Below are 13,791 nucleotides of genomic sequence, written 5' to 3'. Positions count from 1 at the left end.
CTGACCCAACGTCTTGGAAAGACCCCGTCAAAGATATGGAGTCCCTCTATCCCAAGGGAATTGCACGGCTGGCTTAACATCCATGAGATGGCTTTCTGAGCCCTCTGTTGGCCACAACAGTCCTCACACCTTCAGACTCACCTGAAGGCCGACCTGCCCGAAGGGGGTAGGATTGTACTTAATGTCCCTGTCTTTCTCAGGCTGCTCTTACTGTCTGTATAGGGGTTGCTACATGTTCTTCCAGGTCGAGAATTGAACCCAAGGCAGCAATGCTACTCACCTCTGCACCGCCATGCAACTCCACCTTCCCCATACCCGGTTAACTCATACTGTGCCAGTGGTTATTAGAGCAGGAATTCCATAATGGGGAATCTTCAGGTTATCCGTGTGTTGACACCCCGGGTTTAGGAGGGAGGTCATGGTGCTGACTCCTCCCCTTGTCTCCGCCTGCAGGAGATCCAGGCCACCTGGTACGAAAAGCTGCACGAGTGGGAGGACGCCCTGGTGGCCTACGACAAGAAGATCGACATGAACAAGGAGGACCCCGAGCTGATGCTGGGGCGGATGCGCTGCCTGGAGGCCCTGGGGGAGTGGTGAGTAGCACCCAGCCAGCCCCGCGTGCCTGCGCAGTCTGCACGCCGCTGCCCAGCCATGAGCTTGAAGCCATTACCCTGGGCTCTTTCAAGACATAGCGGGTTGGGATCCTGTTATCCAGTAACCGCCAAACAGGCTGGAGGGGGCGGCTTGCCGCTTCTCGATTGGAACGTTCCCAACGCTTGTTCCAGTATCCCTGTGTCCGGGGAATTCTCAGGTGATTGGCTGGCTGGTGTTCAGGTCCAGACCTGTAAATCTAGAGCAGGGAAATCCCACGTCATGTCCTCTGACCACTTTCCCCCAGTCACCTGGTCCTGAGGATGTGGAGCACTTTAAGCAAATGTTTTGTTTTGTAGTAAATCTGACCCTTGAGGGGGCGGAAGGGCGTTTTGGTTTATTTTTGTTGCAAATCATTTTTAATTGTCTTCGTTTCCACCTGCCTGAAAGCTCACTCATTAACATTGTTCCTAGTCGTTGCCATGTGGTGAATGACACCTGCCAGTGCCAGGTGTTGGACTGGGCATGTCGGCTGTTTCATCAGGGCATTGACGTGATACAAGACGTTGACGGCTTTTTTTACAGTATTTTTAAGCGCAGCTCCTCCCTGATGCTCTAAAAGCAATGGCTTTGTTTTTATTTTCCAACTGCCTGTTTAGAAAGGAACAGCTTTTCCGGACTTCCTTGTCCCAGATAGGTTATGACATAAGATTTGGTGAGGGCGATTCCATAAAAATCATTAATTGAAAACACATTGCTTTCTGTTTTGCTTTAAACGATGGTTTCGTTGTAGGTGTTTAAGACCTGTTACAGGAAAGAGTAAGTGCAAAACAGTAACCGTTACTGATCACAACAGTGCTCTCTGTGAAATGTCAGCCTTTGACATTGTTGGGGTGTTTCTTCTTATTTAATAGCACCTTTCCAAGCAATTATATAACCAGCTCATAAATATGTCCTAATATCCACTGTCATTAATTAGAATCATTATTTATCTTTAGTTAAAGTAAATTAGACAGGGATACGTAGAGCAGCTGGTCTTTTGTGAGTGTAAATAAAAAAAAATGTTTTTGTAGGAGTCTAATGGAGATAGACAGAGCACGTGTAAGTAGTGTCTGGCCACGAGCGGATTTCTCCAGAAGACTTTCTGCTTTGTAGTTCCTCATACTTTATTGGTGCCCTGCACAGATGGAATCTGACATTACGGTCTTTTAAAGGCTCAGTGAAAAAAACAAAGCCCTGTAAACAGAAGTGGTTGCCATGCCTGCGGAGCAGGGACAGGACAGGGACAGCATGTACAGTGATGCCATGCGTGAGGGGTTTTTGAATTACTGTAGGTCTGGCCCGTAAACCCCAAAGGCACCCCTGAGACTTTACAGCTGCTGTTCTGCTCTGAGCAGCGCAGGGCTTCGGATGGCTTTGCGGTCCTGGGAGCTGGGGAACATTGTCCTGCAAGAACTGTTTGGGAAGTGATCGTTGTGCTGCAATACGTAACCATGCGTTTTTTATAGCTTTACAGTGCTTATAGACTTGGCTGCACAGTCCTTTTTATTTTGGCTCACGTAATGCTGAGTGGATTTTTAAGAGCTTTATAAGGTTGAAATCTGACAGTCTGACCTCTTGCTTTATTTTGTTACACAGCTGTCACAATTCCTGTGTTCTCTAGGGCACTTTTAGATGTTTCTCTTACCTCTCAAGGGATGTCACACTCATGCCATGTGTTGAATGAGCTTTGTATTCGCCCCCGACTGACAAAAACACAGCCAGCACTGTGGCATGGTGGGCAACACTGCTGCCCCACAGGTCTTGCTCCCTGGCTTGTGTGTGCCTGTCTTGTGTCCTGTGATGGATTGGAGTTTTGTCCAGAGTGTGTGCCGATCTTGTGTCCTGTGATGGACTGCTGTCCTCTCCAGGGTGTGTGCCTGTCTTGTGTCCTGTGATGGATTGGAGTCCTGTCCAGAGTGTGTGCCTATCTTGTGTCCTGTGATGGACTGCTGTCCTGTCCAGGGTGTGTGCCTGTCTTGTCTCCTGTGATGGATTGGAGTCCTGTCCAGAGTGTGTGCCTATCTTGTGTCCTGTGATGGACTGCTGTCCTGTCCAGGGTGTGTGCCTGTCTTGTCTCCTGTGATGGATTGTAGTCCTGTCCAGAGTGCTCCGTTCTCAGGTGATCTCCACACTGCAACTTTCTGAAAATCGAGCGTTAATCTCTTTCACTGACAGATGGCACTAATCTGTTGCGTTAGCCTGGCCTTTTCTGTTCTTGTTCCACTGGCAGTGAACTGTGTGTCCATTGTGCTCGGCAGTAGCCTCTCGTTATTACAGTCTTTTATACGAGCTCACCAGCTGGGAAATCACTCGGTTGCGTTTGCCGCAAATTCGAGCTCATGCGGTTGTCGGCTCGATTCCCTCGGAGAATTTCAGCTCTCAAAATAATTTCACGGAAGACGGGTGCCCTGATTGTGATGATCAATTATCCTAAGCTCACATTTCAACTCGCAGTCGATTGCCCTGAAAAGAATGCATTTTATTCCGCTGGTTCACCATCACCAGATGTACAGTAGTATCATGGTTCCAGGCTGAGTCTGATGCATGGTGCCAAAAGCTGTATTTTTTTTAATGTGCATTACCACCTGTAATATACAGGTATATAAAATTCTGGCTATTAACCTAAGAACATACTGTAAGACAGGTTTCAAAGGAGAGGAGGCCCATCTTGTGAGTCTTGCTGATTTCCCATCCAGATATTTCCTGAAGCATTTCAGGAAGCCAGCTGCTTGTTCCAGACGTGGAACGTGTCTTCTAGGTTTCTCTTTTGCTTCATTTGTGTTTGGTGGAGTTTCCTCTCCCTGGTTGAAAGACTGGCTGTCTGTGTGTTCCAGGGGTCAGCTGCACCAGCAGTGCTGTGAAGAGTGGACACTGGTCAGCGAGGACACTCAAGCCAAGATGGCCCGCATGGCTGCCGCAGCAGCATGGGGCCTGGGTGAGTGACCGTCATCATCCTCGGCCTGCTGTGCTCCTTGAACCGCAGCTTGGCTAGCACCCGGGTCAAAGGTCACAGTGGATCCCTTCTGCCTGCATTGCTGAGCCAGGACATGCTGGTCTTGCATAGCATGGCAAACGTTATAAGAAACAGGCTAAGTATTGCTTCGCTCATTAACAGTAACAAAATCAGCTTTGGCATCTAAGTGGAAGAACTAGAAAACCATCACCAGTTTATATAAACTAGATCCTTACCTTAAAAACACCCTGTCCATGATAAACACAGTGATCAACTGTAATTACGAAAGCAACAGTAGGGGATGTACATGGAAGGTAACTTAAGCAGTTAGAGAGATGCCTTGTACAAAGGAAAAATTAAATCAAACATAACTTTGGTTAGTGTTGTATTCTGTGGAGTGTTATTCTTGATACAGTGCGGCGATATGTCATATTTTTGTCTACATTTTTAATCTATTTTTAATGAACAGCGTTTGTGCCACAGACAGGAAAGTGAGACTGGGAGAGTTTCTTTTTAAATTTTCTTACTGGCCTCCAAATTAAAGGCTTTAATATTTTCATGTATGTAATGTCTGCGTCATGGTCTCTTATTTAATAACAATAGTAAATCTTTTTCACATCTAGTTGAGGTCAGTTTGAAGTTTAATGGCTTAAAAGTAACCAGATCATAACTGGCAGTGAAGCAGAAAACTACATTTTCTTAGCCACTTGTACATTTCATGACTATACTAACCAATCAGCTCCTTACAGAATGTGAGCTGGTAGCTTCACTGCCTTGCAATTGTGTCTTAAAGTCTCTCTGTGCACCAAAATTAGATGAAAAGCTGATTTATTGTTTTCCTATTATTTTAAAAGTATTTTTTTTTAATTATTCGCAATCTTCTTTAACAAAGCAAAAATGTGAAAATTGTGTAGGTTAGATACAATTCAAATTTGGTAACGTGCCTGTATATCTAAGAAACCCATAATTTGAAATGTTGGAACCAAGACAAAGATTTTAAATCGCGTCATGTGGTCTTTTAGAAAATAGTTTCCCTGCACAGTTGTGAAGGAAAGCCATTGAACTGATATTTACCCCAGAGAGAATTATACTGATTTAAGGTACACTTCTATAAGGTAAATGTAAATGTACAAAAACCCATATGCTTATGATTGAGTAATTAAATGCTTATGCTTCAATGCCGTTCTTTATTTTTTTAATTTGCGATTCGTTCAATGCCATTAAAAGAAAGTGAAGGGCAGTTTGCAAAGGAGTTAAGTATGCTCTGTTGCTGCTGACGTTGAGTATGCTCTGTTGCTGCTGACGTTGAGTATGTTCTGTTGCTGTGGACAGGACACTGGGACAGCATGGAGGAGTACACCTGCATGATTCCCAGAGACACACACGATGGTGCCTTCTACAGGGCAGTGCTGGCTCTGCATCAGGACCTCTTCTCATTGGCCCAGCAGGTACTATCATCAGGAGTCTTAACCAATCAGAAGGAACCTCCACGTCCAGTTATCTTTATCTTCCAGTTTGATCCAGGAGTGTACCTTGTCTCTCTTCTTTTTTTCAGATTCCGGTATGGCTTTATCTTTTCAGTATCTTTAAAATTTGGATTTTGTTTGGAATTTTTGTGGATTGTAAAAGACAATTTTAGGTTTCGTCTACTGATAGACAAGTAAGATGTGCCTTTATTCCCTCTCATTTATAATATTTTTAAATGTTTCATAAAGGGGTTTTCCAGGTACTTCCTGAAGAATTCTAGTATACTCAGACACACAGAAGTAACAGGACCATTTTTGTCCTGATGAGGAATGTACAGAAAGCTTTGTTTTAGTAGCTGTGTCCAGCAGCCTCATGTCTACATGATCTACAAGCTTGAGAAAAAGCCACAAGCTGGTTTAGTTCGAGCCTGAAAAAAAACGTCCTGCTGAATTGTACAGTGCTTTCCAAATTGAGGGCAAATGATGGACACAAAAACAGCACAAACATAAGCGGCCTGCCATTTATCTCAACAGCAGTTTCCTTTCTGAAATCATTGCCTCAAGCTCCTAAACGTTGTCCACTCCCGTGAGTTAAAAAAAGTCCATATTATTAACTTTGTCGAGCGGGGCTGCAAATCAGCTTTTGCAAAACATTACATGCTGACAGAACACCTCTTCCTCAAATCCTTTAGTCTGATGAAGGACAGAACCTCACAACTGGCGGATAGCAGATGGTTTTGGTTTTGAAAGTGGCCCTTGCATTATTTTCCATTCATCTTCTCTTAATGCTGTAGGGAGAATGTTTTTTTTTTCTCGATCTTTATCTGTTCCTACTCCACCTGGTCTTAATTACCGTTGGAGACCTATGAGTGAATTCTGAAGAGGAAGGCTCTGCAGTTAATGCAGACTGCATTACACTACAGTAACTGAATTGAAACCATCCGGGTGCACATTCAAGCTAGTTAATCACTCGAAACAGTCATCCTAGGATATAACTCATAATCGAGTCAGAAATAAAATATGAAGGACTTCATATTCCATATTCATCATTGGGTTTGGCTTTTAAGTTGTATAGATGTTTTATAATATTTAGGGATTGTATTCTGAAACAGGTTTTCCCCATCTTTCATTAGGCAAACCAGGACATTCATTTTAACCTAACATTAATTTGCACTAGTAGGTAATTAAAGTTAATTAATGGGATTCGTTTCTGTAATTCTTAGCTTAGATTCTATCTACTTCATCTTCTTAAAACACCCTAAAACGTAGTGAGTCTTAAACACAGTTTATGAGCAGTATACCTTGCATTAATAGTGGGTACTAATTAACAAGTACTGGTGCCATCAGTACGCACCCTCTGAGCTGGCTGATGTGCACAGGCAAGTCAGTTGTCTTGCTTCAGTGTGCAGAAGTATCTTTAACCCTGGGCTGTATTTCCACAGACACCCTGGGGTTATTATCCTGCAGTGCCTCATGTTAGGCATACTTACAGTGTGATGTTACAGGCAATTCCGACAGGTATCTTAATTCTTGACAGTTTTTCAGGTTGGGTAATTCATGGCTGTCAAACTGCTTGTGTCTAATCATCCTAAATATAGCACCAGAAATGCCCTCGCCGGCACCAAGGACCAGCTGTCTGTCGGATTTCAGGCCTGAACAATTTTGTTTCCTGGGTTAAATAACTGCAGTTCTGGGAAAACTGTCTCCAGATGACCAAAAAGCAGGTGGAGGTTGAAGCAGTCTCTGCACCGGTGCAAGAGTTGCAATTAAACACTTAATAATGAATGTCCGGTGTTACAGAAATTACAGAGGGATTTTTTTTTTGTATGAAAAAATCAGTACGGCATTCCTTTGGCACATTGATTATTTGTAACAGCTGATCGCAAAGTTTCACAGCTGAATAAATAAAGCCAATAAAAACTCGTCCAAGCCCTGGATGTTTTTATGGAGTTTATGATGCACTTTAATTTGATAAAGTTGGCTCCATAGCACCCTCCTCATGTGTATTTGGCCTGACACACATCATTAAAACCATATACTGTATTTTCTTACTGAAATCTCGAGTTATTGTGCAGTGTTGGCCAGTGAGGTCTGCAGTCCTCTGGGCTCTCTATTTCCTTCTAACATCACATTTTTGAAAAAGCTCTGACCATAAACTTGGGACTGATGAAATAAATCTCGAGCTCTGGAGTTGGCAGTCACTGGCCTGGCTTCTCATCATGAGAGGGCCGTGAATAGTCTCAAGCTTGTGGGTTTTGTATCTTCTGTGCTGACCTTTTTTTAACTGATCTGATCACACATTTATTAGCTGGTTGTGGGTTGTTTTTTTACCCAATTGAATAGCAGCTGTGAAGTAAAGATAGCAACAATGGAACCCAAGCAGTCAATTTATAACTTACAAGTAACTAGGAACTCAGTGTTCCAGTGCCAAATTTATATCATAGAACATAAAAACAGGTTGCTAGCTCATCACTGTTCTGTAAGTCTGTATACACATTTTTTAAGTCTGAATTGAACACAAATAAAAAAGCTTTTTTTAATGTGGTTAGATTTATTGGATGAACCAGTTGTCCCTTTTTTGATGGATCTGAGATTTGTTCAGTCTGCAGCTTCATTGTATGTTACAAGTTACATGCTTATAATTAGTGCAGGTAAAACCTGTGGTGTAAAATACATTCTAATGTTTTTTCGTCGTTGTTAACTTCCAGCTGCTTGTGTAGGTCTATAGGATCGGGCCATCAAGCTGGTCTCCTGGTGCAGCATAAGCAGATTGAAGAAGTAGAAATACGGTTTCAAGCAAGACCAGTTTTCTGTTTTGGCAGCTGATAGTGGGATGCTGTAATGCGTGTTCTTGTTGTGAACGCTTCATTGAAAAATGGTGGACACACATGTCAACAGCTTTTCAGATAATAAGCTCTGGGAGCTGCTTTGGCAAATCAATGCTTATGAATCTCACTCGGCAGGACAGGATGGCTTGAGATCTCGCTCAGATGTCTATCAGGGGTGGGACCCATCAGTGCCTGTAACCCTGCCAGGACGTGATGTGATCAGTTCTAGTGTCACCCGTTTTCCTTTTTCCTTCTGATGAAATGCCGTTCGAACTTATCAGTTGTGCTCTTTGCTCAGACATCTGAAGGATTCTAGATTGTTGTTTCCTTAAAGGATCAGAACAAATGCAAGATGTGATTGAGTGGGTGGTGGAACTTTAAAAACATATGGAAGTTTGATTGACAATAATTTGTTGACGTCTTTTGTTTACTCATTGTGAATACTTTTCATCTGCCTTGGTGTTGCTGTCACCACTGCATGAACTAAATTTGTTGGTACTTTTCAAAGAGTGTATCCCAGTCTTAGTCTTGGGAAGCACTCAATATTCCGGCCTTTTCCCTTCTTCAGACTGTTCTTAGGAAAAAGCAGTATATGATGATTCACATGAAAGTCATTCAGACCCAGAGTATATGGGAGTCTTTTAAATGCAGTGTCACGAAGAGAAAATGATGTAAAAGTGAGGTTATTGAGATCTGACCTGAAGAGATGAACTCTTAAGGAGTGAGAGGGTCTTGACCAGCGTTCCTATCGGTTTGGTTTCAGTGCATCGACAAAGCCAGAGACCTGCTGGATGCTGAGCTGACAGCCATGGCTGGAGAGAGCTATAGCCGGGCTTATGGGGTAAGGAGAGGCAGCAGACTCCGCGTACGAGCAGAATTAATCACGCCGCTCCAAGAACCTTTATGTTGTATTCAGTGTAACACATGTGTAACAGTCCACTCTCTTTTTCTAAACTGTTTAATTTCATACATGGCCATGCAGTACGGCCAATAAACACTTTTCCGTTGTAAAATAAAAAATGGATTGTCCGGTTGATGCTCTTCGCAGGCCATGGTGTCCTGTCAGATGCTGTCGGAGCTGGAGGAGGTGATCCAGTACAAGCTGGTGCCAGAGAGAAGGGAGATCATTCGGGAGACCTGGTGGGAGAGGCTGCAGGTGATCCACTAGTGCTGGCCAGGACACCGCCAGATGTGTCCTAGGATAGGAGTCCCTGGAGAATGAAGGCGAAACTGGGGCTCGGAAACTTGGGAAAAAAACGAATCCGAGTATTGTCGTCAGGCGCTTCTAGTACCCGATGTGCAATCGAAGAATCCCTCCTTTGCTGGTGATCTAAGTTGCTAGAAAGAAGTGCAATATTTATTTGTTGCTAAAGAAAGTGTCAGGTCAGAGGGGACCAGTTTAACCATTAAAAGTGCTTGTCCACTTTTGTAAAGATTTGTGTCCTGGTTGCTGGCTCAGGGGTTGTCTAGCTTTCTTTCTGAGTGGTATACTCAGGGGCACCTGGGAGCTTTGAGCGAACAGAGACACGCAGGGGCTGAACTGGTCCTTCCTCTCAGGGCTGCCAGAGGATCGTGGAGGACTGGCAGAGGATCCTGATGGTGCGCTCGCTGGTCATCAACCCCCACGAGGACATGAGGACCTGGCTCAAATACGCCAGCCTTTGTGGCAAGAGCGGCCGCCTGGTGAGTGCACGGCGCAGCCGTCTCCGGGCCGGCGTCAGGAAACGCCACGGGCCTCCGGGGAGGGTCTGGGGGGGGGTGCGCTCTCGCTGGCTGGTGGCGACCGGGACGCCCCCCGAGGGGCAGCTCCTAGCTCGCCCCTGCCTGCTGCGCATAGGAGGCGCCCCTCGTGCGCAGGTCCTCATTCGCCCCGAGAGGGGCAGCAGGTACAGCGAAGAGAAGACAATCTCAAGCCATGAGGGGATGAGCGTGAAAACAAATGTTTCAAGGTTTCTTGGAAAGAAAGGGAAGTTAAGTTTTAATGAGAGGGTAAGAGACACCAACACCCTGTTTCACCGACACTGGAGACGCTAATACAATGACAAATCCACTTTGTGGAGCTGGATTCTGTCCCATGCTGATGCTCCCTGTTCTTACTCCTAGGCCCTGGCGCACAAGACCCTGGTTCTTCTGCTTGGAGTGGACCCTTCTAAGCAGCTGGACCACCCCCTGCCCACGGTGCACCCCCACGTCACCTACGCCTACATGAAGTACATGTGGAAGAGCGCGCGCAAGGTAGAGCCGGCCAGGCTTCTGAGCGCACCGGCACTCTCTTAGCTCACAGGTGCACGGCTGCCGTCCTCGTGCACAGCCTGCCGTCCTCGTGCACGGCTGCCGTCCTCGTGCACCAGGGCCCAGCGGGTCTTTGGGGTTTCTTTAAATCATCAACAGCTGAAGAGCTTCGAGAAGCGTTGGCTGATCCGCTAAAGCGAACGATGAGCTCATTAAGACCAGAGGCAGGACAGAACCCGCAGATTCTGCGGCCCTCCAGGAGTGCAGCAGGGCACCACTGTCGTAGGTCGACTAAAAATTAAAAAGACGGACATCTTGACCATCTCGAAATATTTTGCAGTACTAAGCTACATCGGCTTTATCACATTGTTGACGAACAAGGGATGGTGCTGTTATAATAGCCTTCGCGGTTTTGCCTTTTCCAGCAGTCTCTGCCAGTTGTCATTAGCAACTCGTTTTGAGCCACGACCAGCGTGGATGCTCGCCCGTCCCTCCCCTTGTCTAGAGCGAGTTTTCTGCATGAGTTCAGAGTCCCGGAGGCGTTTGCACCTCAGCATGCAGTGACCACAGGCCTGCAGGCTGCAAGGACACTGTTTACAAAAAGACATAGTGTTTCGCGACTGTTATCATTAATCCTAGATGTCAGGTGAAAAGCAGGTGATCTCCAGGGTTTAAAAGTGTGGTATGAGTCACTCTGGGCCTTAAGCAAGAAGGCTGCAGTGTAAATGGGCTAAGGACTGTGCATGAGGAAGCACCAGGGACACTGCAGGGTGGGGCAGGGCAGCTGCTCCAGTGTCACTCTCATTAGTGAAGTGTTGTGTCTGGAGGGGATTACATCACCGCGAGTGCACAGCCCCAGTACCAGATGGGGAACCGCTCAGCAGCAAAAAATCTTAATGAGATGTTTAGTCCCTTACGTAGAGCCAGCAGGTCTGTACCTCAGGTTAGCTGAAGGTTTGAGTCAGGGCTGAAAGTATAGTGGGACTAGAGGTCAGGATGAGGGTGCGATTCAGGGATTTAACTCTGTGGGTAGCAGGTTTGGTGTTATTATAACTAAGGTCAGCTTTGTATTTCACTGTCTGAAGAGTGTGCAGCTGCTCAACCTGCAGTATCCTGAGAAATGTCTGCCTGCTCTCAGTCATTAGGGGATTTTTACATTCGATTCCGTTTTTGCTTCTGTGTGCTTGATTCGGGTAAAGACATGAATATTTTTATCTGAAAATGTATTATTTTGCAGAATTAACAGAAGTTTTTTAAGGGTGCTTTTGCAGCAAGTCTTCACACGGCTATGGTTCAAGCTGATCAAGGGCCCAGAGAACACAGAGGGGCAACTGGTGATTACCACCCCAGCAGTGCTGCTGCTTTAAATACATCTGGGTGGACCTTGCTGAGTGATACAAAAGCATGGCTCCAGAGTTAGGTCATGAAGTGGGAAGAATGTTTCTGTTTTTTTGTCTTAGCATTCTAAGTTACTTGATGGCACAAGGTGTTCCAGCTGTGCCATCAAGTGACAATTTGCACTTTCAATAAAAACACTTTTGCATGTGAGCAGGACAAGTAAATAAACTCACAGTTTGGCTTTGGGAAGAATAGAATAGCCTTTCCTTCTCTAGCCAGATCCCTTTAGTCAGCTCTAACGCCCACACCTACTGTGCTGCTTTGAGCGTCAACTCTTACCTGGGAAAGCGTCATCATGTTAATTGAGCAGTGACTGTTTTGAAGCGGAAGCTGGGGGTGTTAAGATTGAAGTTGAAAATCGTAAGGGTGCGATTTTAATGCACGTCATGGACTTGCTTCCAGATCGATGCGTTCCAGCACATGCAGCACTTCGTGCAGAGCATGCAGCAGCAGGCCCAGCACGCCATCGCCGCAGAGGACCAGCAGCACAAGCAGGAGCTGCACAAGCTCATGGCCAGGTCAGGGGTCCGGCGCTCTCGGGCTGCAGACTGCAGCTCTCTCAGCAGCTACACCTGCGTCTGCGTCTGCGCACGCTGAGCAGGAGCAGGGACCGGTAGCTGCTCGTCCAGCCATACCTTGTGTATTTCCTTTTCCTGTCTTCTCATTGAACTTTCTTTAAGGAAATACTGCACTTCAGACAAATTGGAGCGAGAAATCCACATATATCTTGCAGGCTAGTTCTGAAGCCCTGAGTGCCAGCTATCATCATTTTATTCTAAAAACTCATCTCTGCGCGTCTTGCATCAGTGCCCATAAGCATTTTAGGTGAAACACCAGAGTACACAAGTGGAAGCTACATGGAAGTGCATTTAGAAATGAGAAGTGGAGGCACTTTTTTCCCCAGAGGGTTGTGAGAATATAAAACAAGAGATTCACACTCATGTTGTTGAAGCCAATACCTGACTTCTTTCAAATAAAAAGAAATGTCTGGATTAGGACTGGATCCCAGAAATAGCTTGGATCAAGCAGGAATGGTGGGCCAGGTGGGCTCGTCTCATTTGGAACTGCTCTTACGTCGTGTTTATTGCGAAGGCGAAACAATGGGTGGAAGTGTTTGTTTTGGTCTTCTAGGAAAATGTGATTTACGGGATGCTAAACAAACTTTTCCTGACATTTCTTGGGTATTACCATTTTGCATGCCTTGCAAGAAGAGCATTTAGTTATGAATTGGCTCCTGTTCAAGTGAAAGGTGTTGGCATAGGCACGTGATATCATGAGAAGGGCTCTCCCTGATGGTATGGACTTAGAGCCTGGAAAGCAGATCACTGAAGGTAGAAGGACTGGAGGTTCAGTTGCAGACTGAACATGACAGGCACATGGGAACATGTCTGAGTATTGTACAAGTCACATACCTGTCTTGTCCTTCCCGTCTAGACAGCATGACATAGTTCTCAAAATCAAATAGCTCGCTGACACCCATCTGGGGCAGGCATGCACCTGTTTGTGTGTAATTGTTTTTGCAAGGAATTTGGAGGAAGGGTTATTTATTTAGGAAGAGGTGAACGGTAGGTTTCTCGGTGTCAGATAAACCAGACTGCTTGTTTTCAAGATCAGATTCACAAAAAGATGAGCTGGAGTTGAATTGCAGATTTGGGTCATGCGAAATAATGGTATGTGTGAAACAAGGCAGGGTTTATAAAGCAGCAGTTAACATAAATCAGGTTGAATAAAGATTCCATCTCTTGGGGAGAAACACAGTTTCGCTTTTAATACTGGCTGTTGAAATCTTCATAACTAAAATGAAAGTGATATAATTCTATTGGATTATTTGAAGTTCAGCATAGTGGTGCAGTCTCATATGAAATGGCTCAGTTCCTGGCTAAAGGATTATAACAGATACAGTTTCAGTGTTTCACCACGGGTTTTGAAAGAAGCAGTTGGCTGCTGGAAGTGCATAGTTATTTTGGCAGGCCTAATCATGTGGTATACTGTATGTTGAGTAAGGAGTTACGCGTCAGAGCAGAGTAACAGGTCATTTGTCAAGTGCAGGTGAACAGATGCTCAAGACCCTAGTTTCTCTGCCTCTGGAAGTTACTCTGGCTGCTTGCAGGTGAGTGCAGCTATGAAAGAGCTCCAGTGCCAGGAGTAGTGCTTAGCTTCCTGAAGCCACCTATTGTAACAAATGTGCCTAAAATAGTCTGGTGAGGTGGAAGAAACACTGCTGGACTGGTGATCGGTGCTCTGATCCTTCTGTTGTCCCCCCTGCCCCTCCGGCCTCTCC

The 13,791-nt window shown here is 45.4% G+C and overlaps 1 protein-coding gene across 3 annotated transcripts in view; it reads left to right on the top strand.

Moving 5' to 3' along the window:
* Positions 1–13,791, top strand: part of mtor (mechanistic target of rapamycin kinase) — a 97,950-nt gene that overhangs the window by 70,313 nt on the left and 13,846 nt on the right. For all 3 annotated transcript variants that reach the window (XM_015337039.2, XM_069183917.1, XM_006642082.3), the window contains 8 exons: positions 454–593; positions 3,468–3,568; positions 4,919–5,034; positions 8,644–8,721; positions 8,929–9,036; positions 9,438–9,563; positions 9,984–10,115; positions 11,913–12,028. In XM_015337039.2, coding sequence (XP_015192525.2) covers positions 454–593; positions 3,468–3,568; positions 4,919–5,034; positions 8,644–8,721; positions 8,929–9,036; positions 9,438–9,563; positions 9,984–10,115; positions 11,913–12,028 — 917 coding nt within the window. The remainder of the gene's footprint in view (positions 1–453; positions 594–3,467; positions 3,569–4,918; positions 5,035–8,643; positions 8,722–8,928; positions 9,037–9,437; positions 9,564–9,983; positions 10,116–11,912; positions 12,029–13,791) is intronic.

This window comes from Lepisosteus oculatus, chromosome 25 (genome assembly GCF_040954835.1).
Source record: "Lepisosteus oculatus isolate fLepOcu1 chromosome 25, fLepOcu1.hap2, whole genome shotgun sequence".
Taxonomy (NCBI): domain Eukaryota; kingdom Metazoa; phylum Chordata; class Actinopteri; order Semionotiformes; family Lepisosteidae; genus Lepisosteus; species Lepisosteus oculatus.
Note: the sequence above shows the minus strand (reverse complement) of the source record. Positions and strands in the feature narration are given on the sequence as shown.